The 16,504-nt window shown below is 37.9% G+C and overlaps 1 protein-coding gene across 2 annotated transcripts in view; it reads left to right on the plus strand.

Annotated features, from left to right (window-relative positions):
* Positions 1 to 16,504, plus strand: part of PLEKHG1 (pleckstrin homology and RhoGEF domain containing G1) — a 135,574-nt gene that overhangs the window by 100,497 nt on the left and 18,573 nt on the right. For both annotated transcript variants that reach the window (XM_032183730.1, XM_032183731.1), the window contains 4 exons: positions 2,166 to 2,266; positions 8,131 to 8,200; positions 15,134 to 15,180; positions 15,660 to 15,810. In XM_032183730.1, the coding sequence (XP_032039621.1) occupies positions 2,166 to 2,266; positions 8,131 to 8,200; positions 15,134 to 15,180; positions 15,660 to 15,810 (369 nt within the window). The remainder of the gene's footprint in view (positions 1 to 2,165; positions 2,267 to 8,130; positions 8,201 to 15,133; positions 15,181 to 15,659; positions 15,811 to 16,504) is intronic.

Below are 16,504 nucleotides of genomic sequence, written 5' to 3' on the forward strand. Positions count from 1 at the left end.
AAAAAAAAGACTCTGGACTGTTTTTTGTTTGTTTGTTTGTTTTTTAAGAAACCCATTCTGAGATGGAGTTTGAAAGAAACTCCTCTTTATTCAATAAACAGGCTGTGTGGAGTTACTTGAGAGTTGGAGTTACTGTGAGATTTCCATTCCTCTGTAACACACCACACCACACTAGCTAAGGATGCTACAGTGCTCCTGCAATGCTCAAATGTTTTTGGAGAATCACGGCTCCGCTGGAGCTTTTGTTCTTCACTGTTAAATGTACATTTGTATTAGTGGACAGAAAAAGTTATTTATTGCTGTCATTGGAGTAGCCCTGAAACTATCATCTACTGCCTTTGAGCTAGCATACTACATGCTGCAATCCGGCCTGCCTCACCAGAATTCCCAAACCTTTTACTCATCTACAGCTTATGAGTATAAATGAATATTATTAAAATGAATATCTGAGTATAAATGAAATGAAAACAAATTCAGGCAGTCCCAGGGATGCCATTCCAATGGCTTACTGCACAAATGCATTTCAAGGACAGGCTGGGACTAGGAGGCTGCAAGAAGGTACAGTACAGATGTCCATCACAGAAGAGATGAGAAGGCTTTCTGGGATGTGCCTACTTGCTTGCCCACTGCTGCTTGTTGTTGTTCTTAAAGACACTGAAGTTGCATTTGAATATGCTTGTTTTCTTCCTGTTGGAAAAAAAAAAAAATAAAAATAAAAATAAAAACAAACAAACAAACAACAACAACAAAACTCTTTTTTTTTTTTTGGTGGTGATGAGGGGTAGATTTAATTTGGTAACCAAATACCAAATGTGGATTATTGAGTGTTAGGACTAGGACCTGTGACTCTGCTTACACCATCTCAGTTGCAAAGAACATGGGGATAGAGAATTGAGTGCTGTAATTCATAACCATCCTAACAAGAGCATCTAAAATCCAAAGGTCAGATCAATGTCTGATCCAAACCCTTTGTCGTCTTTGGATTTTCGGAGAATGAATCTTGTCCAGTGCATGTGTTGTGTAATATTTTTTTCTTTATGACTCTGGCACGCAGTTGCATCTTAGAAGTTTTCATGGTCTAGTTGACGTTTCACAGGGTTCCTTCCTTGCCGAGCAGTGGAATGCTGTGTTGCTTTTGGTGGGTTGCCACACCGCATTGTCTAACCCCAGGCTAAGGGATTTTATTTATTTTTATTTCACATTGTTTCAGCTGTTTTCACTTTTCTTTTATTGTTTTCCATCCTCTAGCAGAATTTCTTCATGGATGTGGCAGCACATTGGGTTTCTTGGTTTATGAGTTGAAGTTAGTTAAAAAGCCCAGTGGATTTGTTTGCCCTTAGCTGAGGAAATTTTAACACTGAAGCAGCAATGGAATGAAAGGTGATGCTCTGGGAGCTGAGCTCTTATCAAAATGGGGGAGAAATGGGAAAGTTGTTCTGCTAGAACAATGCTGGCCTGATCTTTTTTCTAGTTCTCTTGTTCGTATTCAGTTGAAGCCATTGGATGAGACACTCTTGTAAATGTGAAAGTATTTGCTAAAGTCTTTGCTAAAACATATACCACAGTAGTTTGCAATGTAACTGTACGTTTGGTTAAATTGCATGTGTGTATATACTCTGGGATCTTCTGTCCTCTACAATCTCTGTGTTGTGTGTGTTTGTTTTTTTCCAGCTACGGTTTTAAAAGATTTTTTTTTGGTAGTTTTTGCTTTTCTGAGCCCTTGTTGTTTCTATGTTTTCAGTTCTTGATTATATAGGTTTTCTGTTACTAAGACTATTAAATGACATTCTTCATTTTTTTTTGTACATATTTTTGTACATTTTTTTTTTTGTCTCTGAGCCAGTTAAATGATCAATTAAGCTGTCACTGTGAATGAAATCTGAATACATTTGTATATCAGTAGCAAGAGAAATGTTGGCTGTCCAGTCTAAGGACTATAACTTAGCATTCAGTCTTCTGTTATTTTCTTGGTTTCAGTGAACAGGTAAGTACTGTTACCTTTCATAATAGAATGACTGTTCACAGTGAGGCTACTGAAGGGTTTACTGTAATAATAATGTGAAACTGATATGAAGGAACTCATCTTGAACAATAAAAGGTAGCTCCATTTACTGACCTAGAAAAGGAGGAAATGTCTACAGGCTTCATTCTCATTTCTCTTGTAGGATTACCTCGATTGTATCACTGACCAATCCAAGCTGTCCCTGGGGACAGAAGAGAGATCAGCCTTGTTTGGAAACATACGGGATATCTACCATTTCAACAGGTAAATTAGTGTTTCACTAAATGAAGCAGCCTGTGTTGATGGGAGGGAGCAAACCAAGTAAATAGTTTTTTATCACTGTAATACAGCCAAGATATATAAATTGAGAAATGGTATTTGATTCTCAGCTGGGTTGGTTTGCTGAGATCAGATTATGTAGCTGCTGGTTTAATGAATCAAGCGTGGTCTTCATTTACTACTTCTGTTTTCATGCTGGGTATTTCCATAAATATAAACCTAACCTGCTCTGTGCTCCAGCTGAACCTAGTGCAAGACCACCATGAATTAAACTTTTGTCTCACTAAACAGGCAATATTTTATCCCTATTATATTAGGTCCTTTGGAGTACTGACATATATCTGGTTTTTGTAACATTTTAAACTACTAGGCACTCCCTGAAATAATTTATCAAAGCTGTGTTCAAGTACCTTGCTATGTATTGAATACTTCTGTTAGGTATCTTTACAGCCTTCTCTGAAACTCTGCAAATGGGATTCTAGCATATAATGGGAACTTCAAGTAAAATTTCTCTTGCTTCTATAGCTGGTCCCAGATTGTGTGAGATCTGCAGTATCTGCAGTTTTAGGAGCATGCTACTGCTACTTTTGACTGAATCCTCTGTTATAAAAAATAATTAACTTACTCAGTATTTAAGGAAAACCTGAACATGTGATCAATGCAACAAACCTAATGGCATAAAGTTCCCATGTCTTCTATGTCCCATTATTCCTGTAAAAGATGTCTTAGCCTTACTGTAGTTGACAAAAGATATCCCAAACTGTTGTAATCTTTGAAGAACACCAAATAATTTCCTTAAATAAAAAGAGGATTCTGAAGTGAAGGACCCCTGTCAAAGAGCTTCTTTAGTATTTTTCTGTCATCATGGGAAAGTATTTTAAAGTGCTTCTGCTGCTGGGGATCACTGTTCAGCATCAAAGGGGAGAGTGGAGGTAGATTATTTAGAGATGTTGGACAAAGTTGAAACCTAAAATCCTTTTCTGAGTCTTGCATCTACAGCACAGTATGGGAAATACACTTTCAGGAAAGCTGCTAAGTCCTGCTTCAGCTACAACTTCTGACTTGATTGAATATCTAACATGATGGAAAATACATAGTGGTAGTCTGATCCTGTGTTTTAGAGCCATGAGACAGTGACTGTGAGCTTCCTAATAGTCACAGGATGGGAAAAAAAAAAAAAAAAAAAAAAAAAAAAAAAAAAAAACAGACGTGGCCATTGTATTTTCTGATCCTTCAAAGCCAGAGAAATAGCCGGGTACGTAGTTGGGACACACTTATATAGGCATCATTGCAAATATTACTGAATAAAAGTACCTTTTTAATCATGATACAGAATAAATGATTTGAGGGAGAGAAAAAAGGATTTCCAGAGGTTAAAAGAAAGAAAAAAAAAAAGATTTTAAAAAAATAATAATAATTTGGGAGCTCCTAGGGATAGATATGTTAGAATAGTTAAATCTCACTGGAAAGTTGTCCAAAGCCTCTAGTAAATTGCTAATGTATTTCAGGCATCACGATTCAAAATTCTACATGGAAATTGTGAGATTTTTTAAGAGTCAACACGCACTGTAGATCCTAATATAGCTTCAAGGATAAAGTTCCCTCCTGTGTGAAACTTGGCATGTAGCTTCTGGGTCCTGAACATACTCTATAGCCTCTTCGTTTATTTTTACCTTTGAATAAGTTCCACTTGGCAGTTCTGAGTTAGTAGTTTCAGATGCTTTTTGTGAGAATGATTTCATAGTTTCAGAATGACCATGTTTTTCTCAACTCTGAATGTGATGATTAATCAGTGATGAAACTTTTTAATCTTGGGCTTCTGTGGCCTGTATAGATGTGAGAAATGCCATTTACTGAAATGACTTTTTGTCAGGTGTTGTATTGAATAGCAGAAATGATAGTCAGGATGCTAACTGCTAGTCCTTTGTGATCTCTTTTTGGAAAGCTGTTTCTTAAAGTAGAATTATTGACCATATTCCACCAGTCCTTCTCCATCTGTTGGAAGAAGCTCCCTCACTATTTATTGATTTATTCGGAAGGGGGAAGCATCCTCTAAATCATCATTTGCTGCCTTACTTCTCTGGCCTCTCCTGTTGAGATTCTTTCCAGCAACGATTTGGGATAAATTCGCAATAGCGTGACTTCATTCTGAAATGGGAATTCTGTGGTGAAACATGCATAGGTTCATACTTCTACCAACACTCAGCCGGTCTTAAGAGAGGCCAAGCTGAAACCTCTGCTGCCAACAGAGATCGTGCACGCTCTTTGTCCATCAGTGACTACTGAAGCACGCAGATGCTGTGCAGGGCTCTTCGGTACAGCTGCCATCTTCAGCAGTTCCTCTGCTCTGAGCTTCATGGTGGCAGTGGTTGACTTCTTGTTGGGAAGAGCCTTCATAAAACCTGTAAGAGCTCGCCTTTAAAGGAAAAGGAATTTTTTTTGAGTGTGGAGATACTAGTTTTTGTCACAAAATATTTGTAGCAGTGTGATTATATCAAGTATAATTTATATCTTTTTTTAGTAAAAATCTGAACTCTTCAGATAAATTTTCTAGATTTTTATATAATGAAATTATTCAGCCACAAGGACCAGATTGTGCTTGCTATGTCCCTTTTAGTTTTGAATGTTGTTAGGCATCATGATAATGATTTTTTTTGATAATACGTTAGCATTTATGGTTAGGCTGCACACTGCAACTGTTTTTCATCATGGGTGAAATTTTCAGCAGGACAAATAATGCTGTTCCCTTTCTGCCTCTTTCTGTTCCTTCTATTCCACCAAAGCTGGCCCATCCGAGATGCCTGTCATTATCATCTTTCTTTTTCACCAATTCAGATCAAGAACGAGATGAAAAAATCCTGGGTCTTTTTTAAAATAGTGTGGTGATGATACAATGAATACAATGAAAAAGTGCATAACTTGTTTGTGTGCAAGTATTAGTTATCTACAGACCTGTAAATGGATTTAACTTATTCCTCTTCACCTCCTGTAGTCAGCATCTTCATACGGACCTAACAGTCTTTACCCACTGAGAGGGGAAGTTAAGTGTTTCGTCTTGAAAATAATTCATGCTCCAAAATGTCAGAACATCCTAAAAGATAGTGTAATGAGACTTATGTTCATTTGACTTGTAAAGGTAACAAGTTCATTTCATAAAAAATTGTCTGTCTTTCTACATTTACCTCTCTCATCCCAAAGGACTTATCATTAGCTATTGATGATCACATTTTTCCAGACCATAACAACCCAAGCTGCATAATTTAGTTCATGGTTTTAAAGAGCACTGGCATTCGTGATGTATTTCAGCTTGAGTCTTGTTAGCAGTTCAGCTGCAAGAGCATCACATTTTTTCCCAGTGCTTCCTTGTGCTCCCTTCCTGCCTGGGCCATTGGCATAAGTAACCATGGATGCTAAGAGCTCCATTACTATCTGTGGAAAGTGTAAAACATCTGGATACCCAGGTGAAGGGAACTTCTGCTTTCTCTCCACTACTTCTGTTGTCAGGTGTTTAAATGCATAATTATAAACTCTCTCTTTCACACGTCAGTGTGTTATTATAGGGATTTCTTTAAGTTTTTCGCAGATTCGCTGTTGTTACACAGTGGCAGGCTGCTTTTACCAATCCCATTCTTTGTCTCATCTGCAAGATGAGACAAAAGAGAGTGCAGTACAGCTAACAAAATCATTCAAAGCACAACCCTTACATTTTGTGCTTGTGCTGAAGACACGAGCCACCAACACATTTACTGCATAAACCTGGACCCATTGCATGAATATATGAAAACTTTAAATGCAATATTACTGTATCATGCAGGAAAAATAATATAGTATTAAAGGAGACCAGTAGGAACAAAATGGCAATTGAGTGTATTCTAAAACATCAGGAGAACCTCTACTTACAGGAATACGCTGAGCTTGTTCAGTGTATTTGATGTTATTTCCAAAACTCATTTGTGGAAACAGCTGTTATAATTAATGGTTATGCTCAGCATTGCTACAGCTTCTTTCTTTTGCTGATTTAAAGGATCTTCACTGATGTGGGCTATCAAGCAAGGGTCATATTTTTATTCTTATTTTAATGAAGGGAAAATCTGAGGTGTGGAGGTTAAATTATTGCTATACAGAGTGGCTTAGTGACCGCCTAACCTAAGTTCTTTGTCTGTCTTTTTTTCAATGTGACTGATTACTGATTTCTCCCCTTCCTTCCCCCAGTAATTACAGGAGCAAAGAACAAGTCAGGAAATTTTTCTGTTTTACTCCTATTCTTACTTACACAGGGAAATTGTGTCTGCTTAGAAGGGAAAAGGGTAGTTCCCTAGATACAAGTTTAGCAACTCTTATGCAAAACTCATTCAGGGAACCAGCTGTGAACTGGGAGAGAAGTAGCACTAAACGAAAAAACATCTGATGAGAAAATTCTTTTATTTTTATTTTTATTTTTATTTTTTTCCTGTTGGTATTCTGAGTACATCTTTCAGTAAGACTAAAGAATATTAGGATCAACGAGAGACCTTTGAGGTTTTCTTCTGCTGCTTGAACTCTTTCTTTCACTGAATTGGCTTTCCAGAACTGAATTTCATATGATAGTGAACATACTCCATTATTGCTTTGCTCCTGTTATAGTGAATTCATTTCCTGCTTGGCATGTCAAAAATATAAAATCCTCTCAGTTAGATTTTATTTTTATGCATGTAGAATTTATATATTCCCTTCCAGAAAACTTTTTCCTGGCTCACCACTTTTCTTCAGTGAAGAGACCCACTAAAGGTAGACAAATCTTCCTGTGTGAACTTATTACTGTTCTTCTTGTATATGTAACACATTCCTGCTTCTCATCCGTGTTTTTCGGACTAGCTCCTCATCCACCTCAGTCACGTCAAGCTACTGAAACATACAAAATCTTTATAGGACAGGGCATGTGCTTCAGCGTGTTTTAAATTTTGTTTGGTTTGACTGTGTCAGCTGATGTACAAGCTAAACAACCCTCTGACTACACCACTATGCGTTTCATAGAAGAGCAGTCATTCTGGAGAAAGGCACTCATCTTTGCATAGATTGGCAGTCCATGGTCATTGTGGTGACTTGCATGTTTAAGTATGTGGGAATACCATTTTCCTAGCATGCTCATCTGTCTCCAGAGAGAAAGCTTCTCTACATGGCTTCATACCTAGGAGGAAGAGACCATAAAGTTTTGTGGTCGCTTGACTTTATTAGTTTTTTGACAGGAGCAAGTATTCCAGTGCTGCAGTTACTATGACGCCACCATTTGTTAGAATCAATTAAAGCGTATATAAAGTCAATTAATGTGACTTATCATATTGGCAAAAAAGATAAGCAGTTGTTTATTTTGATCACACGTTGTGGTACCAGAACTGGAATTTCTGTGCATGTGCAGGTAACAGCTTGATTGTGCATAAGAAAAAAATATGTTTGGTACATGTGGAGATACAGTGCAGCTGTGGACATCCAAATCTGAGTGTCTTATCTGTATGGGAGAGGAGCAATGGCTGTAGCACTGAACAGAGCTAAGATACTGTTGTGTTTTATGCGTTAGGAACCAGAACTGTATGTTTGACTCAGTCCAGTTTTGACCCTGTTTTATAAGATGGTGTATTTATATTCTGAAAAGAAACAAAGAAGTCTGTTTACGTGGGCCAGTTCATTGGAAAATGGAAGGTCTATGCAGGGGAGCCAGAGGGTTTCTAGTAACCTTTTTTGGACTACCTCCATCATAAGTGCTTTGGGTATCACTGCCATGAACAGTGGAAGTGTCTGGCTCTAGGGTATATGTGTGTGTCTATTCTGAGATGTGAAATAATTGTCTTGGATTTTTCTGTTCTTTGTTTTAGTGAACTTCTGCAAGATTTGGAAAACTGTGAAAATGATCCTGTTGCTATAGCAGACTGTTTTGTTTCCAAGGTAAGAGGCTACTGCAAGATTCTGCAGTACAACGCCTATTGCAGAATGATATGGGAAAGTAAAATTAATTACTTTCGAGACCTAATTTTTATTTCAACCAAGAAAAGTTAGCAAATCAACAGAAAACAAAGGAATTTCTCTTGGTAGACAATAGTGGTATGTCTCTGTTCCGTGTTTAAAAATTTATCTAGCAGCTGATCTTTTGTAAGGACTGGAAGAACCTAGTGTTGGATGTATTTTTGCCACATTGCAGTCAGGCTTGTGGCATGTTGTTATCACTTCAAACAAACTATGTCGAATTGAAGGAGAATGTAGTAAGGGCAAATGCAAAGTCTTATGCCTGAAATGGAACAACCCCACCTGTGGGCAGGTTCTGGCTGACCAGTGAACAGCTCAGCAGAAAAGGATCTGGGGTCATGGAGCACAAGTGTATCTGCGGTACGCCATTGCAGTGAAGGCCAACAGCATCTTGGGATATATTAGCAAAAATGTAGTCAGCTGATTTAGAGAACCTGCTTCTCTTCCCTTCTGTGCAGCACTTGTAAGACTACATAAGGAATACTGTGATGAATTTTGGACTTCTGGTACAAGAAAGACATTGACATACTGGAGTGAGCCAGTAGGTCAGGAGAATGAAAAATATGGTGTACTAAGGCTGACAAAACAAGATTTGTTTAGCTTGAACAAGAAAAAGCTGAGCAGAAATGTCTACTGCTGTCTACCTAACAAGAAAATATAGAGAAGACAAAGTCCAACTGCTTTTGGAAGGAGTACAATGAGGGGTAAATAAGGGGTAGTGGACACAAGTTACAACAAGGGAAATTCCAGTTTGATTTAATGATTTTCAGGTTTGTTGTTTAGCCATAAGAGGGTGGTCAAACATCAAATGGACTGCAGAGAGGTTGTAGCATCTCCTTCTTTAAAGATATTTAGAGCTCTAGAAGATGAGCAATGTGATCTAAATGGTCCTGCTCTGAGTAGGAGGAAGGATGAGATGACTTTCAGAGTTCCCACCCAATCTAAATTATCCTACGATCTGCTGATTTTGGGGGTCATTCCAGAACTGAGGGTCCCAGTTATTCCTGTGGGTTCTACCACAGAGAAAATGTGGACACCATTGTCATACCTTGTGTGTCATGTAAGTTGTTCCTGTGCTGATGCCCAGTTGCGAGGCCTTCATGATATTTAGAGATGTCAGAATTTGGAGTTTGTACATCGTGCTGCCATATTGCATGCTTGTATCTGGGACTACTACTGGCTGAGACACAAAACAGAGGTGGTGCAAGAGATAATAACTAGTCCAGGAAAAAGTTGCTCCCTCAGTGATATTGGCCAGCTGAAAGTAGTTTTCTGATAGACTTTCTGGCCATTAGTTCCAAAATCCATCTGTGTATCATTGCTTGCTTGTGCTTTTTTGTTCCCTTGTCAAATGCTTTTAGCATTTGTATTATTGGCAGGCAACTGCCTAATGGCTCAGAAATTGCTGGAGACTGCAATCCTAGTGAACATTTTTAACTTCATCCAGACGAGTGCAAACACTTAAAAGCAAAATCAAACAATACCAAAATACCCCACAGTTCTGTTTTTGGCTGTGAAGATGTCATTACAGTAACTGGTGACTGTCTTAACAGACTCCAGTTGTCCATTCTTGGTTGCTCGTATCTTCCCAGCATTGAGTAGTGGAAACAAAACATCCTTTTTTGGCAGTATGCAGTCCTTAAAGTCTTACGGGACTTTAGCCACTTATTGTTTGATTACTTTGAGTGTGCTAGATCTTCACTGTGACTTACACACGGGGATAATTTCATACCAAAGTCATAGCTCATGGCTTTAACTAATGGATGTAGCTCCAGTGGAGCTTCTTTAGTGTTTTCAGTGGAGCTGTGCTTTGGGTTAAACTGGCTCCATTTTTTTTCACCCTACTGATTCACTTGTGAATATCCTAGATGTTAGGAATTTAAACACATAATCAAGTTTTCACTGTAGGTACTATGTTTACTTTTTGCATTTCATGAAACTCAGTAACTGAATGAAGTAATAGCCTTTTCTTTCTTCAGGATTCATGTGAAATGGCGAAAATTTGTTTTGCCTGAATAATAGAATAGTTATGGTTAAAGTAAAAAATCTAGTAAGCTTATTTTTGTAAGGTCTAGTTTTGAGCTGTTTACAATGGACTGTTTCTTTGAACTTGAATTTGTTAGTTGGTTTTGTTTAGTAAAATTTGTTGCATAGCTTTTCATGTTTCCCTTATGCAATCATATATCATTGTTTCTTGCACATAGCATTCATGTTTGAGTAGTAAACAGCCTTGCAACTTCTATTTCTGAGGGAAAAACAGTAAGGATTATCAAATCACATTAGCATACTTTGAACAAAGACTCACAATTGTGGATTTGAGTCTTTATCATTTATTCTGTTGAGTGCCCAAAGTAAATAGCTCCTAAAGTGGCAGCTTTTACTTGTTAACAACTTCATCAAGACATTGTTACTGTAAACCATCCAGTAACATAAAACTCACTAACAGATAAAATAACCATGCAAAGTTATCAGACAGTAGAAATATTTAACAACTGCTTACAACATTATACTAAGCCCTTGTTCTTCCAAATGCTTTTAAAATCCATTAATAACCCATGGGGAAATAAAGATACAAATGCAGAAAAGCACACCTTTTCTTAATTTGCTGTCTGATCATGATTTGCTGATTTTAGCTATCTGCCTCAAGAAGCGAAGGGGGATGAATGGGTTTTTATTTAAACGGTGTGGGGGGCCTGCTGCTCTGAAATAACTTGTCACTTAGGGTCGTGGTGTAATAGTGTCATTCCTACCAGCCCTGGGCCTGCCTCTTCATGTAGGAGAACTGTTTTAAATGTCTTAGAGATGTTTTGCCGCTATCTGTAATCAGAGGCTGATAAAAGGTTCCAGTGCTATAGCTTGATTATTCACATAGAAGTTTGTTTACTTTTTCTTGCCAACTCAGTCTTTAATTTTCATAGTAATGATGCCAATGTTAATTAGAAGATAGACTTCAGTATTCCACACGTTTACATTTAAGTGAGTTGTTGTAAAAGAAAAGCTTAATTCTGGCATATCGCTCTTCTCACTCAGCGCCCCAGAAATTTAGAACATATGTTTTCTGAAAGACAAACCAACAGCTTAACCAAGGGGAAAGGGAGAATTACTCTAATCTCCCATCTCATTAATGAAGAGGAGATCCAGGCAATTGGCTTAAGCTTACGCTCTCACTCAGCTCATGTTTTCAGTCTCTATTTTCTTTTAAAGTGCCTTTTATGGCTATAAAAAAGCACAGTGCACCAAGAGTTGAGAGATCAGGGTTGTAGCCATGTGCTTGGCTCTTCGCTCCATGCGTAGGAGACACACAGTGAATTGATTCAGCAGCAGGGGACAAACTAAGTATAGCTGTGATCTTATTGTGCTTGGCTTTGCTCTTCTTTGTAGTCAGTGCAGATGAACTTGGCTTTGGTCTCAGATTTATTTTTTTTCCTCTGCCATAACAGCTTTGGGCCCCCAGATTAAAAATGATCTCTGGAGTGATTCCAGTCTCTCTTGAGTGATCACTTTTAATCTGGTTTGAAGGCAGTTAAGGTGAATGTAATGACTTTCAAGCTGAGGAAGCATGAGCATCTAAAGAAATACCAATGAGCATAGCTACTATTTAACTTGTGGTGTGAAAGTATTGATTGAAATATATTAAATCAATTTTAGCCCTGGCTTTTAGTTTGCTTCTGAACGTAGTTCACAGCATTGGCTTTAGCCTGCATGGTGTCTGCCCTGATATGCCTCACAGTAATACAGCACTCTCTCTGGGAAGCTTGCTGTAAAGTAGGTAGGATCAGCTCTGCACATGAACTTGTAGTCCCTTCTCTCAAGGTGGCAGAGGTGTGAGGTAACCAGGCAGTCCATGGGAGCACAGGCATCTTGACTGTTTCCTCAGGCTTCCTTCCTCAGCCTTAGGAAGAGGTTGTGGTTATATGCGGGGGGGGGGGGGGGGGGGGGGGGGGGGGCGAGGATTATGGGGTATGTTTTAGATCAGTGGGATGGATTTATTATCAAGTAACAACCTTCTTTGATTGCAGTGGAGAAGGAACAGATTAACTTCTAAATTGTGTAACTGAGATGTATTTGAGAACAAATCTGCAAAAGTTTACATAAAATACCCGTTTGGTTTCTACCTGATCAGCATTTCTAAGAGATCAGGTTTCTTTACATACTGTGAAATGGAAATCTGTGGCTCTGTTGGCTACCCTCCCAATGTGTTCACACGACTACTGCTGATGCCTAAACAAGGTATATGTTGTTGATTCGTACCAGCTTAAGTCTGAGTGAGCATCAACAATCTCATTCTGGAGACAAAATACATATAACTGACCTTCTACTGGCACATGGCTCAGTGAAAGTAAATGCTATCTAATGGTTTTGTGTGATGAAATGAGCTGTGGTGAAATGAAGTAAGTGCACATAGAAGTTCAGTATGAAATTTGGAATAAACTCCCATCAGAAAGCAGGGGTGATTGTGAAACCATTTTAAAATTTTTAGAGGTATTGAGGGCATGAGGAACTAATTTTTTATTTTATTTTATTTTATTTTTTGGTATACAGACTTGTTCCAGATAATAGCTAGACTACAGCTCTTTTATAGCCAAAAATTCCACTGAAAATAGTTTTGACGTCATGTAGAAAACAAAATGAAAAAAGTGGAAGAGCGTGAAAAGGCTTCTGGGGATTTTGGCCTTGCTATTGATTTTGTGGGGAATGTGCATTAATCCATTCCGAAACCCTGAAAAGTTTGGTCGTGTTTGTTTTATGGATAATGCTTTCATATGTTGAAATTTCAAAACACATATTCTTCTTTTTGTTTGAAAAGCAGAACTGTCAAGTGACTATTTGAGTGGTGTATAATATATATATTATATAAATATATACATATACACATTTTATTTGTGTATATTTTATTTATAAATGTATAAATAAATATGCATTTATTTATATATGTATATTTTATTTATACACATATAAATAATTGTAAAAAAAAAAAATGGTCTGCACTTTGCTTGTGAAGTCATTCTATAAATTGCATTATTCCGTGATTGTAGCCGTGGGAATGTGTTATAATTTATATCAGAAAGCCCCTAAATTAAAACCTCGTATTAATATATGCAGATATAAAATAAATCGCCTTTTTCTATGACCCTGAATTTCATCATGATGCTCTCTCGTAAGCACCCTCACTTGCTATGAGTGCTAGCTGGCTTAGAAATGACTGCTGAAGAAAATGACAGTGTGATGTGCGCAACATACTGAGGTTTGCTAATGCTTAGCTTTGTGTTGGGACGGTTTGTAGCTGTTGCTGCAAGTTCCAAGCGGGAACACTAATAGTTTGTGGCAGAAGCTCGTTGTCTTTGGGTGTGGACACTGGGCGTATGTAAACCGCCACAAAAAACGGCTGTGACAGCAGAATTAGTCCAGACGTGAAAGCTAAATCACTGAACTGTATTGTATCAAGACTAAATGTAGTTGGTTGCTGTCTAAGATAAGAGCATCTTAAAGTAATAGAGGTTTGCAGCATGCAGGAAGTTTGCTAGATTTATTTTTTCAAAACAGTGTGGAAATCCTGTAAGAAATACTGAAATTAATTGCAGTGACTTACACTGAGGTTGAGTAGCAGCTTTCTTTTTATGTGGTCCTTTTGAATTGCTGCTCATTGGAAAAGTGAATGGCATGGTCTGATGTACAAGGGAGAGGGGGAAGGGAACAGCACCATTGGAAAGGGGGAAGGGCACTGCCTCAGCTGGCTTTTTCTGATGAATAGCCAAAAAAAAAAAAAATCAACCCAACAATAAGAAACAAAAGGCTCAGCCCGCATCAGCCCTCTCCCCCTGTGCTGTTGCTCCGCAGAGCACTGGGCTCTGGCTCTTTGGTCTTGCCATTCATGAGCTACCACCGCTGAGCGGGTGCCCCTTGTGGGGCACAGCTGTCATGGGGCAGTGGGTCAGAGCACGCTTTGACAATGCTTCACAGGGAAGCATGTCTTGTTTACCACCAGACGATTGCTTTATATTGCACTAGGGCTCAGAAAAGTCATTGATTTTAGGAGCACTTTGCAGTTCTGTAGTGCTTTTCTAGTCTTTACAACTCTGACGAGCTGCAGAAATTGAACATTATTTGGGATATACATTGATAGGCAGATTTGAACTTAAAGCATATGGGGACATTTCTGGAGACTTGTTCTTGCATGGAATTAAATTATGATGATTAAGAAAGAATCTTCTGCCAATGAAGAAAGAAAGGAAACTCAGGCTCTTCCTCTGAGAGGCTTGTCAGCATTAAGTTAGCAATTTCACAGTGACATGCAAGCATGGAATCCCACCTAAATCTAATTAAAACTTGTTTTGGTAATCACTTTCTGCTTGCACAGAGTCATAATTTGCTTTCAAAAAAAAAAAAAGTTTGTGGCATCTAATTTTCATACTTAGATTGTACTCAAATGTGAAAGTATTCATAGCTATTAGAAAATTGCAGTGAACATATTCCCAAAACTTAATTCTGCAGGTGTGTGCATGAGCACATACAAAACTAGGTGCATGCAAGTCAGTTGTTTGAAGGGGGGTGTGTGTGTGTATAGTTTTTAAAAGGTTTATAGGTTGTCATAAAGGACCTTGGAGGCTCCGTTGCAATCCACTTACTTTTTCTCTGTGTATTTTTTTTCTACAAAAGTTAAGGAAAATTCCCCCAAAAGTGAAATTATGTAAGTCAATCTATGTTAGCTTTAAGACTATCACTGTGAGAGTGGGGAATTCATTGATCAGGAACTGGAGAATATGTTGCCTTGATGTCATCATCTTTGCACCATGTGTGTTAGCTGCTAGTTTGACAAAATCTGAATGTATATATAAATCTTTTCTATCCATGCAGAGTGAAGATTTCCACATATATACACAGTACTGCACCAACTACCCAAGGTAGGAATTTTGGGTTCCCTTTCTTCATTTGTCCCTTGGCCTGTTCATATAATACAAGTTACAATCTAAAAAAGTAAATATATATATACATATATATTTTCCCCCTTACAAATTGGAGGGAGGGAAAAGGATTATTTTGTTGTTGTTTTAAACTCGAAAAACAAAAAATGAAAGATGCTTATCTGAAGTTTTACTTTGATCTTGTCATTCTTTGCTATTATCCTTGTTAGAAAATGATGGTCTTATTCTGTATTGCTTCAAATGTGTAATTCCTGGTGTAAAGAGAATGGCTGCAAGTCAGAAGAAAACATAGCTCAATGCACAAGATAACAAGAAAAACCAGTGATTGGATTAGGAACCTACTGTCCCCTTTTTGCAAGGAAGGAAAGAAAAAATTATTGGCTTTACTTACAACTTATGGAGATAGTGTGTCTTACACACTGTGTAAGACACACTATTTAAACACATTGTGTTTTCAGGTCAGTAGCCGTGTTGACAGAATGCATGAGGAACAAGACATTGGCCAAGTTCTTCAGAGAACGGCAAGAAGCACTGCAGCATTCTTTGCCTCTGGGCTCCTATCTCTTGAAACCTGTCCAGCGAATCCTCAAGTACCACCTACTTTTGCACGTAAGCACCCACTAAAATATATATCTCAGCTAGGGCTGCTACACTTTGATGTTCCTGCCTCTGATACAAGACCTGATGGTTAGAACAGTTCTGGGTTTCTTTAGACACTCTTTTGGGAGTGTTTGATATTTACACATGGAGACTTTCTGTCTTTGTCACTTCATAATACACGCATATGTTTTGAGCGGGGAATGTATGGTAATTGTTTTAGACACACTGAATCATTCTGTGCATTCAAATAATTACATTTCTTTTTGAGTTGTCTGTAATAGTGAAGTTGTATGGAAGATTCTTGTCATGAGTAAACAGTTTTGTACCAAAATTTATTGTTCCATTGAACAACGGTATTTTTCCATGTTACAATGCTGGGGGTGGCTGAAAGAAGGAAAAAATACATATAAACACCCTGATTGGTAAGATTTTTGTGGAGAGGAATGATTGAGGAAGTGGGAACTCTTTCCATATTCAGTGAATTGAATTAAGCAAGTTTTGGAAATTCTTGCTTTATTGTTAATGTTTCCACATATGTTTCATATTACAGAGTCATGTTCTAGTGAAGTGTAAAGACACTGATCCTTATTTAAAATGTCTGGTGCTTTTCTTCTCTCCAAGTGTAAAGCAATGCCTAGTGTAATTCCCTCAGTATTTTGTAAGTGTGTAGATACATCCTGTGTTTTAAGAAAGCCAGTAAGCA

This window comes from Aythya fuligula, chromosome 3 (genome assembly GCF_009819795.1).
Source record: "Aythya fuligula isolate bAytFul2 chromosome 3, bAytFul2.pri, whole genome shotgun sequence".
NCBI classification, from domain to species: domain Eukaryota; kingdom Metazoa; phylum Chordata; class Aves; order Anseriformes; family Anatidae; genus Aythya; species Aythya fuligula.